The 21,053-nt window shown below is 46.3% G+C and overlaps 2 protein-coding genes across 2 annotated transcripts; one reads left to right on the forward strand and one right to left on the reverse strand.

Annotated features, from left to right (window-relative positions):
- Window positions 1-664: 664 nt before the first annotated feature.
- On the forward strand, window positions 665-13,947 carry ogdhb (oxoglutarate dehydrogenase b). Its single transcript, XM_056431927.1, is given in 11 exon segments — window positions 665-692; window positions 5,665-5,954; window positions 6,467-6,840; window positions 8,036-8,080; window positions 8,082-8,124; window positions 8,293-8,742; window positions 8,822-8,893; window positions 9,453-9,578; window positions 9,699-9,784; window positions 11,983-12,156; window positions 12,308-13,947. Coding segments are annotated over 11 exon segments (1,896 nt in total). The 3' UTR covers window positions 12,516-13,947.
- Window positions 13,724-20,825, reverse strand: pargl (poly (ADP-ribose) glycohydrolase, like). The gene is made up of 16 exons (XM_056432333.1): window positions 20,735-20,825; window positions 19,997-20,280; window positions 19,628-19,753; window positions 19,460-19,549; window positions 19,159-19,230; window positions 18,998-19,084; window positions 18,100-18,260; window positions 17,944-18,023; window positions 17,776-17,848; window positions 17,479-17,554; window positions 16,559-16,706; window positions 16,315-16,393; window positions 16,139-16,247; window positions 14,421-14,517; window positions 14,212-14,340; window positions 13,724-14,142 (listed from the first exon to the last, which is right to left on the reverse strand). Exons 2-16 carry the CDS (start codon window positions 20,270-20,272, stop codon window positions 14,042-14,044), a joined length of 1,704 nt encoding a protein of 567 aa, XP_056288308.1. The 5' UTR covers window positions 20,273-20,280; window positions 20,735-20,825; the 3' UTR covers window positions 13,724-14,041.
- Between the last annotated feature and the right edge of the window lie 228 nt (window positions 20,826-21,053).

The raw sequence follows: 21,053 nt of genomic DNA on the forward strand, positions 1-21,053 counted from the left end.
AGCGGAAGGACTCTGCCGTGTCGACTGGGGAGTCCCTCCGGGTGATGGGGGGGGTGGGGGGCTGGGTTCCTTCTGAAGTCTACGACCATCTCCACAGTCTTCAGAGCCTTTAGCTCCAGGTTGTTCTGCCCACAGCAGGTCACCAGATGATCCGTCTCCCACCTGTAGGCGGACTCGTCCCCCCAGAGATGAGCCCAATGAGGGTGGTGTCGTCCGTGAACTTCAGGATCTTGACGGACTGGTGACTGGAGGTGCAGCTGTTGGTCTACAGGAGGAGAGTCGAGGGGAAAGAACGCAGCCCTGAGGGGAACCGGTGCTTCTAGTCCTGGAGTCAGAGACGCTGCCTCCTGTCAGACAGGAAGTCGGTGATCCACCTGCAGGTGGGAGAGCTTGTCCTGCAGCAGAGCCGGGATGATGGTGTTGAAGGCAGAGCTGAAGTCAACAAACAGGAGGAGTCCAGGTGCTGGAGGATGAAGGGCCATGTTGACCGCATCGTCTACAGACCTGTTGGCTCTGGAGGCAAACTGCAGGGGGTCCAGGAGAGGGTCAGTGATGGCTTTGAGGTGAACCAGCACCAGACGCTCAAATGCCTTCATCACCACAGAGGTCAGGGCGACGGGTCTGGAGTCAGAGTCCAGTGACTTTAGTTTTTTTGGGGACGGGGATGATGGTGGAGGTCTTGAGGCAGGCTGGTACGTGGCACGTCTCCAGTGAGGTGATAAACATGTCTGTGAACACCGGAGATGATCAGCACAGTGCTTCAGGATGGATGGAGAGACAGAGTCTGGCCCGGCTGCTCTGCGGGGGTTCTGTCTCTGAAAAAGTCTGTTGACGTCTCTCTCAAGGATGGAGAGAGACGTCACTGTGGAGGGGGGGGGCTCTGAGGTGGGCAGTTGTGTGGCGCCGGCCTCTGCTGTGGCGGTGCAGTTGATGGGCTGGGGCTGAATGCGTCTGTTGTTGTCGTAGTTACGGCAGATGTTGATAATAGCAAGAGAACACGCAGCTGTCCTCGCGAATGCCGCATTGTTGAGTTCTCCAGTTCAATGAGAAACCTTCTGGTGTCTGAACCGGAGGAGACGATGGAGAAGAGGAAGCGTCCAGCGACTTGAAGCGTCGCGTGTTGTTTACGGGTTGAAACAGGAAGTTAGCAAACTGCCCTTCCTTTGAAATACATTTGGTCAAATAAATAAACACTTAATCAACATACAATTGGGAGTCTGTTTTGTGCAAACATGTGTCACGTAGCATAACTCTGTAGTACAAAAACAACAACAACAAATAGGATGTTACGGGATTCAAACTCATGTCTTTAGGAGGAAAAAAGGTTAATTGACGGGGATCTTACCACTAGGCTTTGTATACTTTATACATACTTTATATACTTTATTCACTCTATACACACTTTCTATATTTTACACACTTTATAGACACTTTATATGTTTTATATACACCTTATAATATATACTTTATATACATTTTGTGTGTGTGTGTGTGTGTGTGTGTGTGTGTGTGTGTGTGTGTGTGTGTGTGTGTGTGTGTGTGTGTGTGTGTGTGTGTGTGTGTGTGTGTGTGTGTGTGTGTGTGTGTGTGTGTGTGTGTGTGTGTGTGTGTGTGTGTGTGTGTCATTGTTCCTCATGAAAGGCTTCAGGTTAAAGGTTATGTTTTGTTCTGCCGGTGGCGTTGAGGTTTACAAAGGTCAGAGGGTCAAATAGAGGTCAAACAGAGGTCAAACAGAATGTTGAATAGAAGGTCAAACAGAAGGTCGATCAGAAGGTCAAATTGAGGTCAAACAGAAGGTCAAACAGAATGTTGAATAGAAGGTCAAATAGAGGTCAAACAGAAGGTCGATCAGAAGGTCAAATAGAGGTCAAACAAAGGTCAAACAGAATGTTGAATAGAAGGTCAAACATAAGGTCGAACAGAAGGTCAAATTGAGGTCAAACAGAAGGTCAAACTGAAGGTCAAAAAGAAGGTCAAACAGAAGGATTCATGAGAATATCTGGAAGCTCCTCCAGAGTCTCTCGTTGGCAGGAGAACCTCCACCAGGTCTGTGGAGCTCACGTGTCGCAGGGGGGGGGGGGGGGGGAGTCTGAAGATCCCTTATGACTTAAGCCCCGCCCCCTCTGCCCCACGGCGTCTCATCTCTGTGAGGCTGCTCCTCAGGCCACGCCCCTTATCTTATAACATGGCCTGGGGGGGGTTGAGATCACACCAGCAGGTTTCTAAAGATCTGGTTCGTCAGGCTGGTCCGGGGCCTCGGGGTCCTGAAGGATTCTATGCGGTCCACTTCGGGTCCAGGAGAACCCCCCAGAGACCTCAGACCTGTTCGGGGATCAGAGGAAATAATTACTAACGAGGAGAAATAAAACTCTGTGGTAATGAGCCGACCTTTGACTCCACGCACCTCAGATGTTTATCGTGTTTACATCAGCCCTTCAAAATATAATCAATGTTATGATTTATTATTAATATTACTCTTGGCATATTAGGAGCCTTTTTAGAATAAAATATTATGATAATGCGATGAACTACAGGGCAGTGGTGGAAGTGGAGTGTCATATTTATATATTTATATATATTAATATATTTATATATATTTATTTATATAAATATATATATATATATATATTTATTTATATAAATATATATATTTATTTATTTATTCGTGTATATATAAATATATATATATTTAAATATATATATTTATTTCTATATATATTTCTATATATATTTATTTCTATAAATTATATATATATATATATAAATGTATATTTAGAGGATTAAAGAGATTGAAATGATGTTAATTAACAAGCAATAACCCCAAAAAATAGATAAAAGTTGTAATGGAAATGAAACAATTATTAGCCCCTCCCGCTTTTCCTCCTTCCGACACACGTTGTTTGTCTGCGTCCCCCGAGGGAGAAAGGCAAGACACGACTCGACATAATGAGATCTGTTGTTGTCGAGCAGAACTCTTCCACGTTTACAAAAACACTGAGAAACACAAAAGTCACATTTAGGATTCATTCATGAGCATCAGAGATCCCGAATACAAAGAGTCCTCCGGCTTCCTGTGGCCTTTCTTTAGCCTGTGAGTCACGTGTTAAGCCCCGCCCCCCTCCTGACCTGTTGCCCCCCCCTGCAGGTCTCTACATTACATTACATTACATGTCATTTAGCAGACGCTTTTATCCAAAGCGACTTACAATAAGTGCATTTCAACCTAGAGTACAAACTAAGAACAACAAGAATACAGGAAGTAACATTTCCTCAACATAGTCGAACTACAAAAGTACCATAAGTAAGTGCTATCTAAGTGCCACTGAAGTGCTAATCTGTGTTTTAATCCAGATATAGGGCTGGCGGAGGAAGACCGTGGCTGTGTCTACTACCGCGCACTTAACGAAGTACACTGCAACGCAGTGCACTGCAGTGCTGATGAAGTGCTGTCTCAAATGGAACACTTAACCGTTAACCACTTGGCGGAAGTGACGGACGCAAATCTGTTCACGGCACCCGCGAAATTAAGCCGGGAGTGACGTATGCAAATCTGCTTGCGATCCCCAAACCCTTAAAGTGACAAAATGAATGCACTTCTTGCCCTCTTGTTGTCCCTTGTTTACCTTTCTCCACCCCATGTGGAAACTGCGATACCTCCACAATCGCGGCAGGAGCCTCCGCCTTCTGGCTGAAGTCGAGATGGTATATGTACATTTAATTGTGATTTTGCCTTACCTTCACAGCATAGCTTCATGTAGTAGTTGCAATTAAATTCTCCTCGCTAGGTATGCTAAATTCTCAATTATCTTTGTCAGAAGTAGCCTTCTTCTTTGCAATCCACATACACACCATATGGAAATAAAACATGACTGTACATCTTTGCCCCTAGATTCCAATTAGTTTTAAGAATTATCCACTGAAATGATAGGCATCATCTGCTTGAATTCACACAGTAATAGGCCTACTTTGACTGACTGTACTTTTATACACATCTCTGTTGTAGTGAAGTTCACCCTGATACAGGAATCAATTAGCAATTGAACACACAGGCATATTAATTATTGTTACAAACATGCATCAATTCTAATATAAATCAGAAAACGCAATAAAAGACTACACAACCTCAATGACAACATTTTATTGATAAAATGACTTGCATATTAATATAATCTTCCCTTCCCCTCCCCTCCCCACACACTCTACAGCAGCCACCCAGTCCCAGGCGGCGCTGCCGTATCAATGTTGCAATGCCACTGCTGGCGTTGTGTTGTGATGGCCACCAGGGCTGGAGTGGGGCCACTTTTCAGCCCGGGAATTTCAGGCTCAAGACCAGCCCACTTTTTTTAATGGTAGTGAAAATTGGATAATTTAATGCAAAGAAGAGTTGTTGACGGGGAGCTCTGCAGCGACCGCGATCAACCTAGTGTCAACAACAAAATTCCCAGAAGTGAAGCGGCCACCGAACTCTCCCGATTACCCACCCCGGGCCTGATGGCCACAGTGACATGAGGGTGGACTTCAGGCTCACCCGAGTCATTCAACGCCCTCATGGCTGTGCTGGGCACTGACTGACCACGGTTGGGGCCCCGAGATCTCCTGTCTAGTTTGTATTTTTTGGCTTGCCAGCGCCACCTCCTATCGGGTGGTGGCCAGGGCCTTCGACAGGCCCCGGGCTCAGTGCATGATGCCAGGGTCCTGAATAACAGCCCCATCTTCTATGAGCAGTCATCCCCTCCACCAGGATACTGTATCCTTGGGGATGGTGGCTCCCCTGCCTGTCCCAACCCATCTGCCTCATGACCCCCTTCAGGCAGCCTGTCCACCTCCAAGCTACAACTGCTGCCTGTCAAAGGCGAGGTGTGTTGTGGAGAGGTCCTTCGGGATCCTGAAGACGCGATGGCGGTCCATCTTCTTAAAGGCCCTGGAGGTGGATGTGAGGTGCCAGAGGTCATTGGAGCCAGATGTCGGGAGGGCAGCAGAGGACCAGCACCAGCACCTCCAGGAAACGTCTCTGGGGCAGGAAACAGAAAGAGGATAGCCATTCAGTGTTCTGTCCCAGACCACCATTACATTTAAATTAATACATACACGACATTAAAAAAACAACACAACGATGATTGAAAGCTACAATTATTTCTCGAAGGACAAGCTTAGATAGCTATCGTAACGGTATTAATTATCGGGCGGCGTGTATGCAAACGCTCGCGGTGTCATGTTAACCCGTTATTAAACTGAGCATATCCATTGTTAATCCATTATTAAAATTGCTATTAGATTGTTGAACAGAACAGCCGTTGTTTAACACTGTCGATGACTGACATAGCTATCTGTCGTCGGACTTGCCGCTGGAGCAAGCGCCTGGAGCCGACCTGCCCCCGCTCGTCAAGCGAAAAGTGTCCGATAAAAGTGCACCTTGGTCGGACTGGCCGGGTGGTGGATTAGCCAGCTATCTTATCATAACTGCCATGCAGATCCAATGGCATCTAATGCTACCTAGGTATGCTCACTAATCTGAGAATGGCATGTTCGTAGTACATTGTAATACCAGTACAATGTGTAATTACCGCTGATACTTACATTACGGTCTGTAGCTTCGTGGTCTACCGCTTGTGCTGTCCGCCATTGTTTTAGAAATGAAATGAAGAGCTGGCGAAAGGGCTCCTCCTCTTCCGGTACGTCACCAAGATGGCGGCCGCTTAGTGCGAGTAGTGTCCATCGTTTCACATGTTCTGCCCGTTTGCAGTGCACCATCCGGGTACTTTCAGTGCACTGAATTCTGCTGGTTTTTTCAGTGGCACACTTGGAACACTGAAAGTCAGTGCTCAAGTGCTCAAGTGCTCAAGTGCGCGGTAGTAGACACAGCCCTGGACCAGGTGTTCCGGCTGCCCACCACCACCTTCATCGGGGGCGGCGAGTGCTCGCTGCCCCTCAGGGAGATCGTCCGGCGCCTGGAGGTAAAACGTTTTATATGACGATGAATCATAATAAACATAACGCGGCGAGGCCAATGGAGCATCTATATCTATGATAATGTCCTTTCACTAAAGGGGAGTAAACAATCGACCCAGACGCACCAAAACGTCTCTTAAACACCGAGATCTGCTCTTAGAATTAATCTTAAATGTATAATAATAATGTTATTTGCGTTTTTAAAGCTGATCATTTGATTTCACGTGACTAAAGCATTCAAAATACAATTTATAGATAGTTTTAGAAACATAAACTTCTACATTTGAGTAAATATTTAGCAGCCAAATGAAATAGTTCCAGGATTTTACGCCTTTTTGTTTCTTTATATCACATTTAGAACTGGACTTCTTCCTCTATAGTTTATAGGAGCGCTCTGAGTTCAGGCCTTCTGCTCACGGTTCGTTCTGCTCCTGCGCCCTCTGGTGGCGAGGAGAAGAATGCAGCTCAGAGCTCCGGAAGCGGAACGTCTCCCTGAACCTCCCTCTCTCTCCACTAGATGGCGTACTGCCGGCACATCGGGGTGGAGTTCATGTTCATCAACGACGTGGAGCAGTGCCAGTGGATCAGGCAGAAGTTCGAGTCGCCGGGAGCCATGCAGTTCAGCCCGGAGGAGAAGAGGACTCTCCTGGCCCGGATGATCCGGTCCACCAGGTCAGGGGGAAGGCTGGGGGGGGGGGAGGTCCTGAGACAATGTCACGCAGCAGCACCGCCTCCCGTCCACAGGTTCGAGGAGTTCCTGGAGAGGAAGTGGTCCTCGGAGAAGAGGTTCGGTCTGGAGGGCTGCGAGGCGCTCATCCCGGCCCTGAAGACCATCATCGACGAGGCCAGCCTGAGCGGAGTGGAGAGCGTCGTCATGGGAATGTCTCACAGGTAACCCAGGGGGGAAACACCCACCTGGTGTCTCACAGGTAACCATGGGGGGGGGAACACCCACCTGAAGCCTTACAGGTAACCCAGGGGGGGAACACCCACCTGAAGCCTTTCAGGTAACCCAGGGGGGGAACACCCACCTGAAGCCTTTCAGGTAACCCAGGGGGGGAACACCCACCTGGTGTCTCACAGGTAACCCAGTGGGGGAACACCCACTTGAAGCCTTACAGGTAACCGAGGGGGGAAACACCCACCTGGTGTCTCACAGGTAACCATGGGGGGGGAACACCCACCTGAAGCCTTACAGGTAACCCAGGGGGGGGAACACCCACCTGAAGCCTTACAGGTAACCCAGGGGGGGAACACCCACTTGAAGCCTTACAGGTAACCCAGGGGGGGAACACCCACCTGGTGTCTCACAGGTTACCATGGGGGGGGAACACCCACCTGAAGCCTTACAGGTAACCCAGGGGGGGAACACCCACCTGAAGCCTTACAGGTAACCCAGGGGGGGAACACCCACCTGAAGCCTTACAGGTAACCCAGGGGGGGAACACCCACCTGGTGTCTCACAGGTAACCATGGGGGGGGAACACCCACCTGAAGCCTTTCAGGTAACCCAGGGGGGGAACACCCACTTGAAGCCTTTCAGGTAACCCAGGGGGGGAACGCCCACCTGAAGCCTTTCAGGTAACCCAGGGGGGGAACACCCACCTGAAGCCTTTCAGGTAACCCAGGGGGGGAACACCCACTTGAAGCCTTACAGGTAACCCAGGGGGGGAACACCCACCTGAAGCCTTACAGGTAACCCAGGGGGGGAACACCCACCTGGTGTCTCACAGGTAACCATGGGGGGGGAACACCCACCTGAAGCCTTTCAGGTAACCCAGGGGGGGAACACCCACCTGAAGCCTTTCAGGTAACCCAGGGGGGGAACACCCACTTGAAGCCTTACAGGTAACCATGGGGGGGGTGGAACACCCACCTGAAGCCTTACAGGTAACCCAGGGGGGGAACACCCACCTGGTGTCTCACAGGTAACCATGGGGGGGGGAACACCCACCTGAAGCCTTTCAGGTAACCCAGGGGGGGGGAACACCCACCTGAAGCCTTACAGGTAACCCAGGGGGGAAACACCCACCTGAAGCCTTACAGGTGGAGCAGGTGGAGCCCAACGCGTCTCCTCCACCTGCAGGGGGAGGCTCAACGTTCTGGCCAACGTCATCCGGAAGGAGCTCGACCATCTTCTGCCAGTTCGACTCCAAGCTGGGAGCCGCTGACGAGGTTTGAAGAGAAAGCTACCGCTATTAGCGTAGCTTAGCATAAAACAGCTTACACATTCCAGACAATAAATATTAAACAAGATGTAAAAGAGTGAGATTCAGAGCAGGTGGGTCTGTTGCCTGTGGATGCTGCCGTGCTAGCTGTTTCCAGTCTTTATGCTAAGCTAAGCTAACCAGCCGTAGCTTCATATTCCATAACCATATTCATTATAATTCTCTTTGTGTTTCATTGGCTCCGCCCTCTCCGTGGATATATTTCATTGGCTCCGCCCTCTCTCTTTGTGTTTCATTGGCTCCGCCCTCTCTCTTTGTGTTTCATTGGCTCCGCCCTCTCTCTTTGTATTTCATTAGCTCCGCCCTCTCTCTTTGTGTTTCATTGGCTCCGCCCTCTCTCTTTGTGTTTCATTGGCTCCTCCCCCTCCCTCTCCCTGTGTGTGCAGGTTTCGAGCTGGGCTTCGCCATGGCCAGTCCCAAGGCCCTGGTCTTGTGGGAGGCCCAGTTCGGGGACTTCCACAACACGGCCCAGTGCATCATCGACCAGTTCATCAGCTCGGGTCAGGCCAAGTGGGTCCGGCAGAACGGCATCGTGCTGCTGCTCCCCCACGGCCTGGAGGGCATGGTACGACCCACAGCCGCCAGGAAGCATCATGGGTTCTGAAGTGTGTGTTTACTCAACGTCCCCCCCCCCCCCCCCTCAGGGTCCGGAGCACTCGTCGGCTCGCCCCGAAAGGTTTCTGCAGATGTGCAACGACGACCCGGATGTTTTCCCTGTGCGTTCACGTCAGAGACATCGAACCCACGGCCTCGATCTGTCAGGTCTTAGAGTTCTGAAAGAGGATGAGAGTCACGTGAAGAACATAAAGAAACGGCCCAGGGTTGAGTCAACTTTATAGGGTTGAGTCAACTTTATAGGGTTGAGTCAACTTTATCGGGTTGAGTCAACTTTATAGGGTTGAGTCAACTTTATAGGGTTGAGTCAACTTTATAGGGTTGAGTCAACTTTATCGGGTTGAGTCAACTTTATCGGGTTGAGTCAACTTTATAGGGTTGAGTCAACTTTATAGGGTTGAGTCAACTTTATCGGGTTGAGTCAACTTTATCGGGTTGAGTCAACTTTATAGGGTTGAGTCAACTTTATAGGGTTGAGTCAACTTTCCAGGATTGACTCAACTTTAGAGACGAGTCAAATTTCTAGCTTTGAGTCAACTTTCTAGGCTAGAGTCAAATGTATAGGACTTCCATCCTATAAAGTTGAGTCAATCCTATAAAGTTGACTCAACTTTCTCGGACAACAACAACAACAAACAAACAACCTTGTTGTGCCGCTAGGCTCTGACGGAGGACTTCGCCGTGCGCCAGCTGTTCGACTGCAACTGGATCGTCGTCAACTGCTCCACGCCGGCCAACTTCTTCCACGTGCTGCGCCGGCAGATCCTGCAGCCGTTCAGGAAGCCTGTGAGTGAGGAGGAGGCGGAGGGCGAGATGGTAGAGCGTCAAGGTCACGGAGGTCGTCCTCTCTCTCCCTCTCCCTCTCTCCCTCTCCCTCTCTCTCTCTCTCCCCTCTCTCTCTCTCAGCTGATCGTGTTCACTCCCAAGTGGCTGCTGCACCACCCTTAGGCCAAGTCCAGCTTCGACGACATGCTTCCAGTTACGGAGACGTCGTGACCTCTTGACCTCCCAAACACCGGTGGTTTGATAGTAATTAAAGAAAAGACGCCACAATAATAGATACAATTATATATTTCGGAAAAGACATCAATATAGTAAATATACAATATTTATTTAAGAAAAGACATATTATAAAAATACTATATAATACAATATATTTAAAATAGGACATCACAATAATAAATAATACAATATATTTAAGAAAAGGCGTCACAATAATAAAATAATAAATTTAAGAAAAGTGTTCAAAATACTAAAAACTATTTTTTTAAAGATGTCATAATAATAAATATAACCATATATTTAAGAAAGACGTCACAATAATAAATATGACACTATATTTTTTAAAAGACGTCACAATAATAAATAATAAAATATATTTAAGTAAAGACGTCACAATAATAAATAATAAAATATATTTAAGTAAAGATGTCATAACAATAACATATATTTAAGAAAAGACGTCACAATAATATATTATAAAATATTCTTAAGAAAAGACGTCACAATAATATATTATAAAATATTCTTAAGTAAAGACGTCACAATAATAAATAATTAAATATATTTAAGTAAATACATCAAAATAATAAATATGACACTATTTTTTTAAAGACATCACAATAATAAATAATTAAATATATTTAAGTAAAGACGTCACAATAATGTCCTGTTCACCCTCATCTCTATTCAATGAGGCTCAGTTGTCCTCGCGCCGTGTTCTCTGCTCTCTGACTGACAGGCTGCTCTAGAGCCTCACCTGTGAGGTGGGAGGTCCTTTGTGATTTAGTGAGTGTTCATTGGTTGTTTTTTTCCCAAAATGTTGACAGACAAACGGATTGACAAATCACGTTGAAGGTTTCGTGTGACGAGTTCTTTCCGCGCCGCGTCCCCCGACACGTCGCCCCTCCGTTCCTCTGTGTATCAGAGGGGGAGACGGGAGGAAGGAGGAGCAGGAGGAAACCCGACTGATTCATCCACGAGTTTAAACTGATTTATGATCCTTATTTTCACGGAGAAATAATTGTTTTAAAAACGGAAACAGTGTTAAACCGTACTGCCGCGGCTTGACACTCGGTTTGAGTGTAAAAACTTCAACGAAGTAAACAAAGTTGCGTTAATTGCGTTAAAATATTTTAGTGCGTTAACGCGGCCAAATTAATCGCATAGATTAACGCGTTAACGCTGACAGCCCTAATAATAAGATATTCTTAATTAAAGACGTCACAATTCAATTCAATTCAGTTTATTTGTATAGCCCAATTTCACAAATTACAAATTTGTCTCGGAGTGCTTTACAATCTGTACACATAGACATCCCTGTCCCAAAACCTCACATCGGACCAGGAAAAACTCCCAAATAACCCTTCAGGGGGAAAAAAAGGGAAGAAACCTTCAGGAGAGAACAGAGGAGGATCCCTCTCCAGGATGGACAGAACAACAGATGTCATGTGACCAGAAGGACAGATTTAGAGTTAAAATACATTCAATGAATATGACAGAGTGTATGAATAGTTCATAGTAGGCATATTCCACGATGGAGACCTCCACGATCCATCAGGCAGATGGCGGTGGGGAGGAGGAGTCTCAACAGTGGGCGGAGTCTCAACAGGACAGTGGTGTAGTCAGGAGCAGGAATTCCACGACCCAGACCTCGATGATCCGTCAGCAGATAGGATCTATGTCGTCTCATAGGGTCCGATGACCCCATGAGACGTGAAGTCACAAGGACTCCGGGGAGAAAGCAGAGTTAGTAACGTGTGATTGAGAGATGAAAATTCATCCTTAAGGAGAGAAAAAAGAGGAGATAGGTGCTCAGTGCATCCTAAACGTCCCCCGGCAGCTATAAGCCTATAGCAGCATATCAAGGGGCTGGACCAGGGCAAACCTGATTCAGCCCTAACTATAAGCTCTGTCAAAGAGGACGTATATTTTTGAAATATTACGTAGATGAAAGAATGCAGTCCTTGAGATTTGCTTTACGTGGGAGTTAAAGGACGTCACAATAATAAATACTTAAATATTCTTAAGTAAACCAGAACAATAATATATAATATTCTTAAGAAAAGACGTCACAATAATAAATATTTAAATATTCTTAAGTAAAGACGTCACAATAATAAAGTATCACGTGTTCCTCAGTATCAACGTCATACATGAGCGTGCGTCCTCGGGTCACATGATCACCCAGAAGCTCCTCCCCCCCTCAGCTGTCTCCGTTCCCGTTCGATCTGGTGAAGGCGGAGACGGATCGGTACCCGACCGCCGACCTGGTCTGGTGCCAGGAGGAGCACAAGAACCAGGGTTACTATGACTACGTCAAGCCCCGCCTCCGCACCGCCATCCAGCGCACGCGCCCCGTCAGGTGAGGAAAACAAACATGGCCGCCGTGTCCAGCGCGGAGAGGTGCGGGAATGCTCACCTGTGTGTGTGTGTGTGTGTGTCTGTGTGTGACTGTGTGTGTCTCTGTGTGTGTGTGTGTGTGTGTGTGTGTGTGTGTGTGTGAGTGTGAGTAGGTATGCGGGTCGTGACCCCGCGTCGGCTCCGGCTACCGGGAACAAACCGACTCACCTCGCCGAGCTGCGGCGCCTCCTGGACACGGCGTTCCACCTGGAGGCGGGAAAAGTGGAGGAGAAGAAAAGTGGAGTAGGAAAGTGGAGTGGAAGAAAAGTGGAGAAGAGGAAAAGTGGAGTAGAAGAAAAGTGGAGTAGGAAAGTGGAGTAGAGGAAAAGTGGAGTAGAGGAAAAGTGGAGTAGGAAAGTGGAGTAGAAGAAAAGTGGAGAAGAGGAAAAGTGGAGTAGGAAAGTGGAGTAGAGGAAAAGTGGAGTAGGAAAGTGGAGTAGAGGAAAAGTGGAGTAGAGGAAAAGTGGAGTAGAAGGAAAGTGGAGTAGGAAAGTGGAGTAGAGGAAAAGTGGAGTAGGAAAGTTGAGTAGAGGAAAAGTGGAGTAGAGGAAAAGTGGAGTGGAAGAAAAGTGGAGTAGAAGGAAAGTGGAGTAGGAAAGGAGTAGAGGAAAAGTGGAGTAGAGGAAAAGTGGAGTAGAAGGAGTACCGGCATTGAATGTACGAATTTATTCGCAATTTTAATGACTTTTATCTTAATTTTGTATCTTTATTTAATAGTAATGTCATAATAAGAATAAGAATAATGATAATAATCATCTAACCAATTGATGTTGCGCAATCACCGTCTGAACACACGTTTGAATCGATGACGTCACAACGATGTATTTATTTTCATAAATGTTTTGGATAAATAAAGGTGACCCTTTGACCTCGTTACCATGGCAACAAGGAGGCGCTCGTAGGTTTATGTTCATAATAAAAGTGAAGATGAAATGTTCGTCTCCCTGGATCCTCTAATGTTGCTCTATAGAAGACTTGAAACTAGACTCAAGTTTACGGTCGCCCCCTGGTGGTCAGGAGAGAGAATGCAGCTTTAACACATGAAGCATAGGCTTCTATACAACCAGAGGAGTCGCCCCCTGGTGGTCAGGAGAGAGAATGCAGCTTTAACACATGAAGCATCATCGGCTGCCAGCTGGAGCACCTGGAACAGGTGGTGGAGAGGAGGTCGTTGAAGAAACTGGTGTCCATATTGGACAACCCGGACCACCCTCTCCACCACCTCCTACAGGGACAGAGGAGTACTTTCTCCAGACGTCTCCTCACGCTCCGCTGCCACAAGGAGAGATACAGGAGAACATTCCTGCCGACGGCTATGAGGCTCTACAACAGTTCACCTCTTGCCAGATCACCCTAACCCTTCTTATATTTTGTGTTTTGTTTTTTTATTCTTGTGTGTTACTGCTACTGACTCGACAAATTTCCCCTTGGGGATTAATAAAGTATATATCTATCTATCTATCTATAGGCTTCTATACAATCAGAGGAGTCGCCCCCTGGTGGTCAGGAGAGAGAATGCAGCTTTAACACATGATGCATAGACTTTATTTTAAAATAATTTAAAATGTTATGTTCACAAATAATAACCTTTAACTTGCCGCCATCCAAAGGTTCTGGTAGTGTGTAGTGATAGTTCTCTAATATACTAACAATTCTCTAATGTACTCTACTTCTCTCTACTTCTAATCATTATCTTTGTTTTCTGTCACATTTCCCGTCAACTATTAAATTAAAGGTGCAAATAGAAAAATTATCTTTACAATCAAAAACAATTTCTTATTGTTCTGGATTCAAACAATCAGTATGTTTAGTGCAGATTTAGGACGTTGACGTTGAGTCCCGGGGCCTCACAGCCGGCTCCTGGAGAGGAAGTGGAACAGGTCGATGTGCGGCCCTCCGGACGCCCTCTGCACCGCGCAGTAGTTCCTCAGCAGCCGGAACACTCGCCCTGAGACGGAGAGCGGCGTCAGGAAACGGTTTGTTGTCTGAACGTTTGGGTTTCCTCCTGAAGGCTCACCGACTGTCGCTCCATCGCTGACCAGCTGGTGGTACGTCCGCTCGAGGCCCCGCTTCAGATCCTCGTCCTGGAAGGTGAAGAAGGCCAACCCTCTCCTCGCCTTCGCCGCCGCCATCAGCTGGATCACGGCTTCACAGGGTGGGGGGGGGGGGGTCAAGTACAATGTCTCTACCGGCGGGGGAGGGGTGGGCGGGTGGTCCCTGACGTACCTTTGAGCTGAGGGTCTCCGTTGAACACGCCACAGCCCCACTTGCCCGTGGCGATGTCGGGCTCGTCGGGGTCACGACCTTTGAATCCACAGTACGCCTTCAGGGACGCCAGAAGAATCACGTACAAATGAGAACCAGAGAGGACATATGAAATAAACACAATATATAACATATATTATAGATATTATATATATATATATGATCTATTATAATAATATTACATATTATATTATGTGATATCTAAATATATAATATATTATATATATATAATATAAATGTATTATATCACAAGTATAAAAATTAGTGTTGTCAGCGTTAACGCGTTAATCTATGTGATTAATTTGGCCGCGTTAACGCACTAAAATATTTTAACGCAATGAACGCAACTTTGTTTACTTCTGGTGTTCGTTGAAGTTTTTTCACTGCTCTGAGTGTCAAACCGCGGCAGTATGGTTTAACACTGTTTCCGTTTTTAAAACAATTATTTATCCGCGAAAATAAGGAGCATAAATGAGTTTAACTCGTGGATGAATCAGTCGGGTTTCCTCCTGCTCTCCTTCCTCCCGTCTCCCCCTCTGACACACAGAGGAACGGAGGGGCGACGTGTCGGGGGACGCGGCGCGGAAAGAACTCGACACACGAAACCTTCAACGTGATTGGTCAATCCGTTTGTCTGTCAACATTTTGCGAAAAAAACAACCAATGAACACTCAGTAAATCACAAAGGACCTCCCACCTCACAGGTGAGGCTCATTAGCAGCCTGTCAGTCAGAGAGCAGAGAACACGGCACCAGGACAATGAGCCTCATTGAATAGAGCTGAGATTGTTCTGGAATGTTTGATGTATAACACGTGGGTATGTGTCATATGCAAACGCCTTTAAAATGTGAATTTATATTTTTTTGTAAAATGTATAAAATGCCCCCAGCCTCCAGAGGGTGAACATGACATATGTGAATGTCAGTCAGTCACCAAGGCCACTGGTTCTGCTGTTCAGTGTTAAAGATGACAGGACCAATGGGGTCTCAATATACTTCTTTTTTATTACTAATCTGATGTTTCACTGAAGAAACAATTTATCATCCACAATATTAAATACCTCGCTGGCACTTTATAGGTAGGAGCCTCTTTGAAACACAGCTCTGTGTGAAGTTTTGTCTTTAAAAAGAAGAAAAAAAACTTTTAATCGCGATTAATGTATTTCAAAATGTGCGATTAATTAGTTAATTTTTTTAATCGATTGACAGCCCTAATAAAAATATATCATTAAAAAATATATTATACATACTATAATATATACAAATATATTAGGATATATATGTATAAATATATTATAATATTACATAATATATTGTATATTATGAAATTATTTAAATATATACAATATGATATATATGATATAATATATTATGATATATATATATTATTTTAAATTACTATATATTTAAAAAAATAAAGATAATACGAATCTATATGATGTAATATGTAAATATATATCATAATATATTAGATATAAATATATAATAATATATATAAATATAGTATGCTATACATATATAAATATATTCTAATGTTACATTATATATTATGTAATATATAAAGATATAATATATACATTAATATATAATATTATAAAATTACATTATATATGATATAGTATATCTGTAAATATATATGATATTTATAACATATATAAATACATTTCATTGTAACATCACCTTGTTGAGTTCCCGTGTCACGTTGCTCATGGTGTATTGATCACTCCGGTGTTTGAAGTTCATGGCGTCGATGGCGAGGATTCTCCTCTGCAGCCGCATCCACTCGTCTCTGATGGCGAGACGTGGTGAGGACACAGCGACACTCAGACGCACACACGTGGAGGCGGAGCTCGTACCTTTGCAGGTGGTCGTCGTGAGGCCCCGCCCACTCGAAGCTGTCCCCGAAGCCCGAGTACTGGCTGAACTGCTGCGAGCCTGAAACACACGCAGGAAACCACCGCCGTGACTTCCTGTTTGAGCGCTGAAGCCCATTGGACACTTAGAATACAGGTGGATGAAATCCAGCATTCTGATTGGTTGAGAGTCACGAGGTGTACTAATAACCAATAACTGATCCATAACCAATAACTGATCAATAACCTGTGATGATCAGACACTCGGTGTCCCCGAGCTTCTCCGTGAAGAGGCGCGACACGATGAGCTCCGGACTCAAGAGGAAGAGGATCTCCTCCTGGACCAGACCAGAACCCAGGACCCCCCCACCGATGCAGCTGGAGGCAAAGTCCACCTACACACACACACACACACACACACAGTTTAAACCAGGCTCTGGTTGAAGCAGCTGCTTCCTGTCGGTCTCACCTGCAGCAGCTGCTTCCTGTCGGTCTCACCTTCAGCAGCTGCTTCCTGTCGGTCTCACCTGCAGCAGCTGCTTCCTGTCGGTCTCACATGCAGCAGCTGCTTCCTGTCGGTCTCACCTTCAGCAGCTGCTTCCTGTCGGTCTCACCTGCAGCAGCTGCTTCCTGTCGGTCTCACCTTCAGCAGCTGCTTCCTGTCGGTCTCACCTGCAGCAGCTGCTTCCTGTCGGTCTCACATGCAGCAGCTGCTTCCTGTCGGTCTCACCTGCAGCAGCTGCTTCCTGTCGGTCTCACCTGCAGCAGCTGCTTCCTGTCGGTCTCACCTTCAGCAGCTGCTTCCTGGTCTCACCTGCAGCAGCTGCTTCCTGTCGGTGCAGCTGCTTCCGCAGCAGCTGCTTCCTGTCGGTCTCACATGCAGCAGCTGCTTCCTGTCGGTCTCACCTGCAGCAGCTGCTTCCTGTCGGTCTCACCTTCAGCAGCTGCTTCCTGTCGGTCTCACCTGCAGCAGCTGCTTCCTGTCGGTCTCACCTGCAGCAGCTGCTTCCTGTCGGTCTCACATGCAGCAGCTGCTTCCTGTCGGTCTCACCTGCAGCAGCTGCTTCCTGTCGGTCTCACCTGCAGCAGCTGCTTCCTGTCGGTCTCACCTGCAGCAGCTGCTTCCTGTCGGTCTCACCTGCAGCAGCTGCTTCCTGTCGGTCTCACCTGTAGTAAACCGGTTCCCTCCGTCTCGATGGCGCCGCCTGACGCCACGTGAAGTTTATTCATCTTTTCTTCACAGCTGAGACAAAAACAGTCACTAATTAATAATAATGATAAGCAATATTATTAATTATTATTAATATTATTATCATAATTTGAATAATTTGAATTACTATCATTTTTATTTGTATTATCATAATAAAAATAATTATAATAAATAAATACAAATGTTTATTATCATAATAATGATTATTATTATTTTATTATTATTATTATTATTATTATTATTAATAATATCACTGTATCCAGTTGGGCATCTCCGTGTCTTTGAAGCAGCGCCTCTCAAACGTCACCAAGCCATTAGGTCTCGATTCTGTAAAGAAGACGAGGAAGAGTAGGGTGAACTGTCTCACACACATGAGGAAGATGAACTGTCTCACACACATGAGGAAGAGGAGGGTAACTCACGCTCCTTCGTCATCACTCTGAAGTATTGCATCACAGCTCTCAGCTTTTCTTTCTTCCGTGACGACCACTGACCAAAGAGTCTGAGAACGAGGGTTACACACAGTGACTACACACACACACAGACACACACACACACACACTCACACACCCTCTCACCGGGTGAAGTTGATGGAGGGGTACCCCGTGTACTCGGCGTGCGGCCCGGCGGCGTTGCGGTGGGGGAAGGTGCAGAAGAAGGCGTTGGCGAGCAGGCAGGAGATCTGCACCTGGGACAGCGTGATGGAGGCGGAGCTTCCCTTCTTCAGCAGCGGGACGCCCTGCAGGTTATACATTATTATTATTACCCGTGTGTATTTCGGGTGTTCTTGTGAATTTAATGCAGAATCTAGGGGTTAAAAACATTGAATTATTTTATTTTGAGGGATTTTAAATATGATTAATGGATAAATTAATCAAAGACTGAAACTAATGCTCTGAAATCATTATGAAATATAATTATTATATATTTAGATTTATTATGAACCAAACAAATTCTAGGGAGTAAAATTATTTTTTTAAATATATATATATTTATATATATATATTTGAATATATATTTATATAAATATATATATATTTAAAATAAATATGTATATATATTTATTTAAATATGCCCCTTTATTGGTCTCTGAATTGAATACAGAATCTAGGGTGTAAAAAAATATATATTTATATTTTTAAATGATTAGTATTTTAAATGCCTGCTTTCATGTTTCATCTTTATTTATAATAATAATAACAATAATAATAACAATAGACTGAACTTAATGGCCTGAGATGATTATGAAATAACATTATTATATAATTAAGATTTATTATTTAAAATTGTTTTTAATTATATATATTTTAAATATTCCCCTATATTTGTCATCTGTAAAAGGTGCACATTAAGTTTATTTAGTAAAATAATGTATAAACTGACATAGTGTAATATATTGTGTTTATCTTGAATAGGTATTGTTAGAGCTCCATCCCATGTGCGGTGTTCAGGGTGAATGTCCAGTGGGGTTCATACCATCCTCACGGCGGCGGGCAGCTGCAGGGCCAACGCCGCTATCTTGGGGAACAGTTTGCCGAAGTCGTTTTCAGCCTTCGGGATAACCTGGAGAGGAAATGAGAGGATGTGTTCTCTAGAGACACGGAGCGAAGGACGAAAGAACAGACGTGACCTCTGACCTTCACGAAGCTGATGAGGGCATCGAAGGACCACTGGCCTTTATACTTGGGGTTGTACTTCATGATGGCGTCCTGGAGACGAGACACAATGGAAGACAAGAGAATCTCAACACTGAGGGATGGATAGGTAGGTCTATAGATCGATATGTAGGTAGATAGATAGGTAGAGAGGTAGATGGATGGATGGATGAGTGGGTGGATAGATAGATGGATGGATAGAATATCAAAGATGTAGCCCAACAAGCAACAGTGTAGCGGTGTGAGTTGAGTGATGGACGGTTGCTATGGGAACAGGCTTCACCTCCACATCCTCGGCGCTCGCCGTCGTCTTCTTGGCCAGAGCGCTCAGCTTCTTGGAGATCGTGTCCCACCTACTCGTCTGGCTGGATTGCTGAAGACAGGAGAGACGTGTTGACATGTTGCCGTGGCGACAGGCCAGGTGTTCCTCAGGTGAGCGCCTCCTACACACCATGCTGAGGAGGGACTTCGCGAACATCACGCTACTCGGGGAACTGGGCATTTTCACAAAGTTAGCGTTCCACATGTCCCTCCCCTCCCGAGGCACGGCTCCGCCCCCATGGTTGAACACCCCCACCTGAGAGGAACACGTCACATTGAGACGAAAAACAAAGATTGGAGAAAAGTTTTTAAATAACTTGATCGTAGCTCCTCCTCCTGCCGACCCCTGAGAGGGATCAGCTGACCCTTTGAACTGAACTCTGACGTTTCCAGGAGGTTAAATCACTGGTTTCCTCAATGGAGCCTGTCAGGAAGGTCAAAGTAGAGGTCAAACTCCTAAAGACTGGGCTCAGTGGAGCGAGCCGCTCTGGGGTCTTACGTCCACGAGGACGCTGCTGGTCCGGCTGAAGGTCAGGCGACCCGCCCGGTTCTCACACTGAGGAAGATGCTTCAGCCGGTTCAGCGGACAGCTGGAGGAAGAGCCGTCCTCCGCCTGCTGCGCCTCCACCGCCTCCACCCGTCCACCGCTCACATCCGCTGGACAGGAGGGCTGGGGAGAGGAGGAGGAGGAGGAGGAGGAGGCGCGGGACGGATCTGAGCCGGGTTCAAACTGCATCAGGTCTCTCACTTGGGAGCTGTCGTTGCGTGCGGCCATCGCTGGAGCTTCAGACACAGAACAGGAAACAATGGAGGTCAATGTGAGCGGGAAGTCTAGATGTTGGGAGAAGCAGGAGGCTCAACTTCCTGTTTGAGAAACACTGTGACTTCCTGTTCCAACCTGAACTGTTGTGTCACACAGTTACGGGGAGGATAGTCCATAACCAGGCCTGGGGGGGGGGGGGGGGGGGGGGCACCGTCAGGCCTGCAGTAGCATGAGGTTTTCTAAAGGGACCCTGGCTCTCAGGGACGTTACCACCTCCGTCCACAGGGGGCGCCAGAACCAACACGACGTGAGACTTAAAGTGAATGAAGGATCTGACTTCCTGGTTATCCCAATAATGTCTTACACACACATATAAACACACACACACACACGCACACGCACGCGCACACACACGCACACGCACACGCACACACACACACACAGTCCCTTCCCAAGGACGTCGAGTCCGCTCACCTTAAAACAACAGGTCCAGGTCCAGGTCCAGGTCCAGGTCCAGGTCCAGGTCCAGGTCCAGGTCCAGGTCCAGGTCCAGGTCCAGGTCCAGGTACTCACCCGTCACCCTAACACGTCCACGATGTTCCGAAGTCACGTGACTGTCTTGACCTCCGCGGCTGGTCGCGGACACGCAGCGTCTGTCTCGAGGAGAGAGTAACTTTCACTTTAGGGCGAAAGCGAAAGTAAAGCTACGTTTTATACTTTAAAAAACACGTGACATGTTCTAAAGTATGTCGCCTACTATTATACATATATAATATTAATATTAATATCCTGA

Source organism: Pseudoliparis swirei, chromosome 15 (genome assembly GCF_029220125.1).
Source record: "Pseudoliparis swirei isolate HS2019 ecotype Mariana Trench chromosome 15, NWPU_hadal_v1, whole genome shotgun sequence".
NCBI lineage: Eukaryota > Metazoa > Chordata > Actinopteri > Perciformes > Liparidae > Pseudoliparis > Pseudoliparis swirei.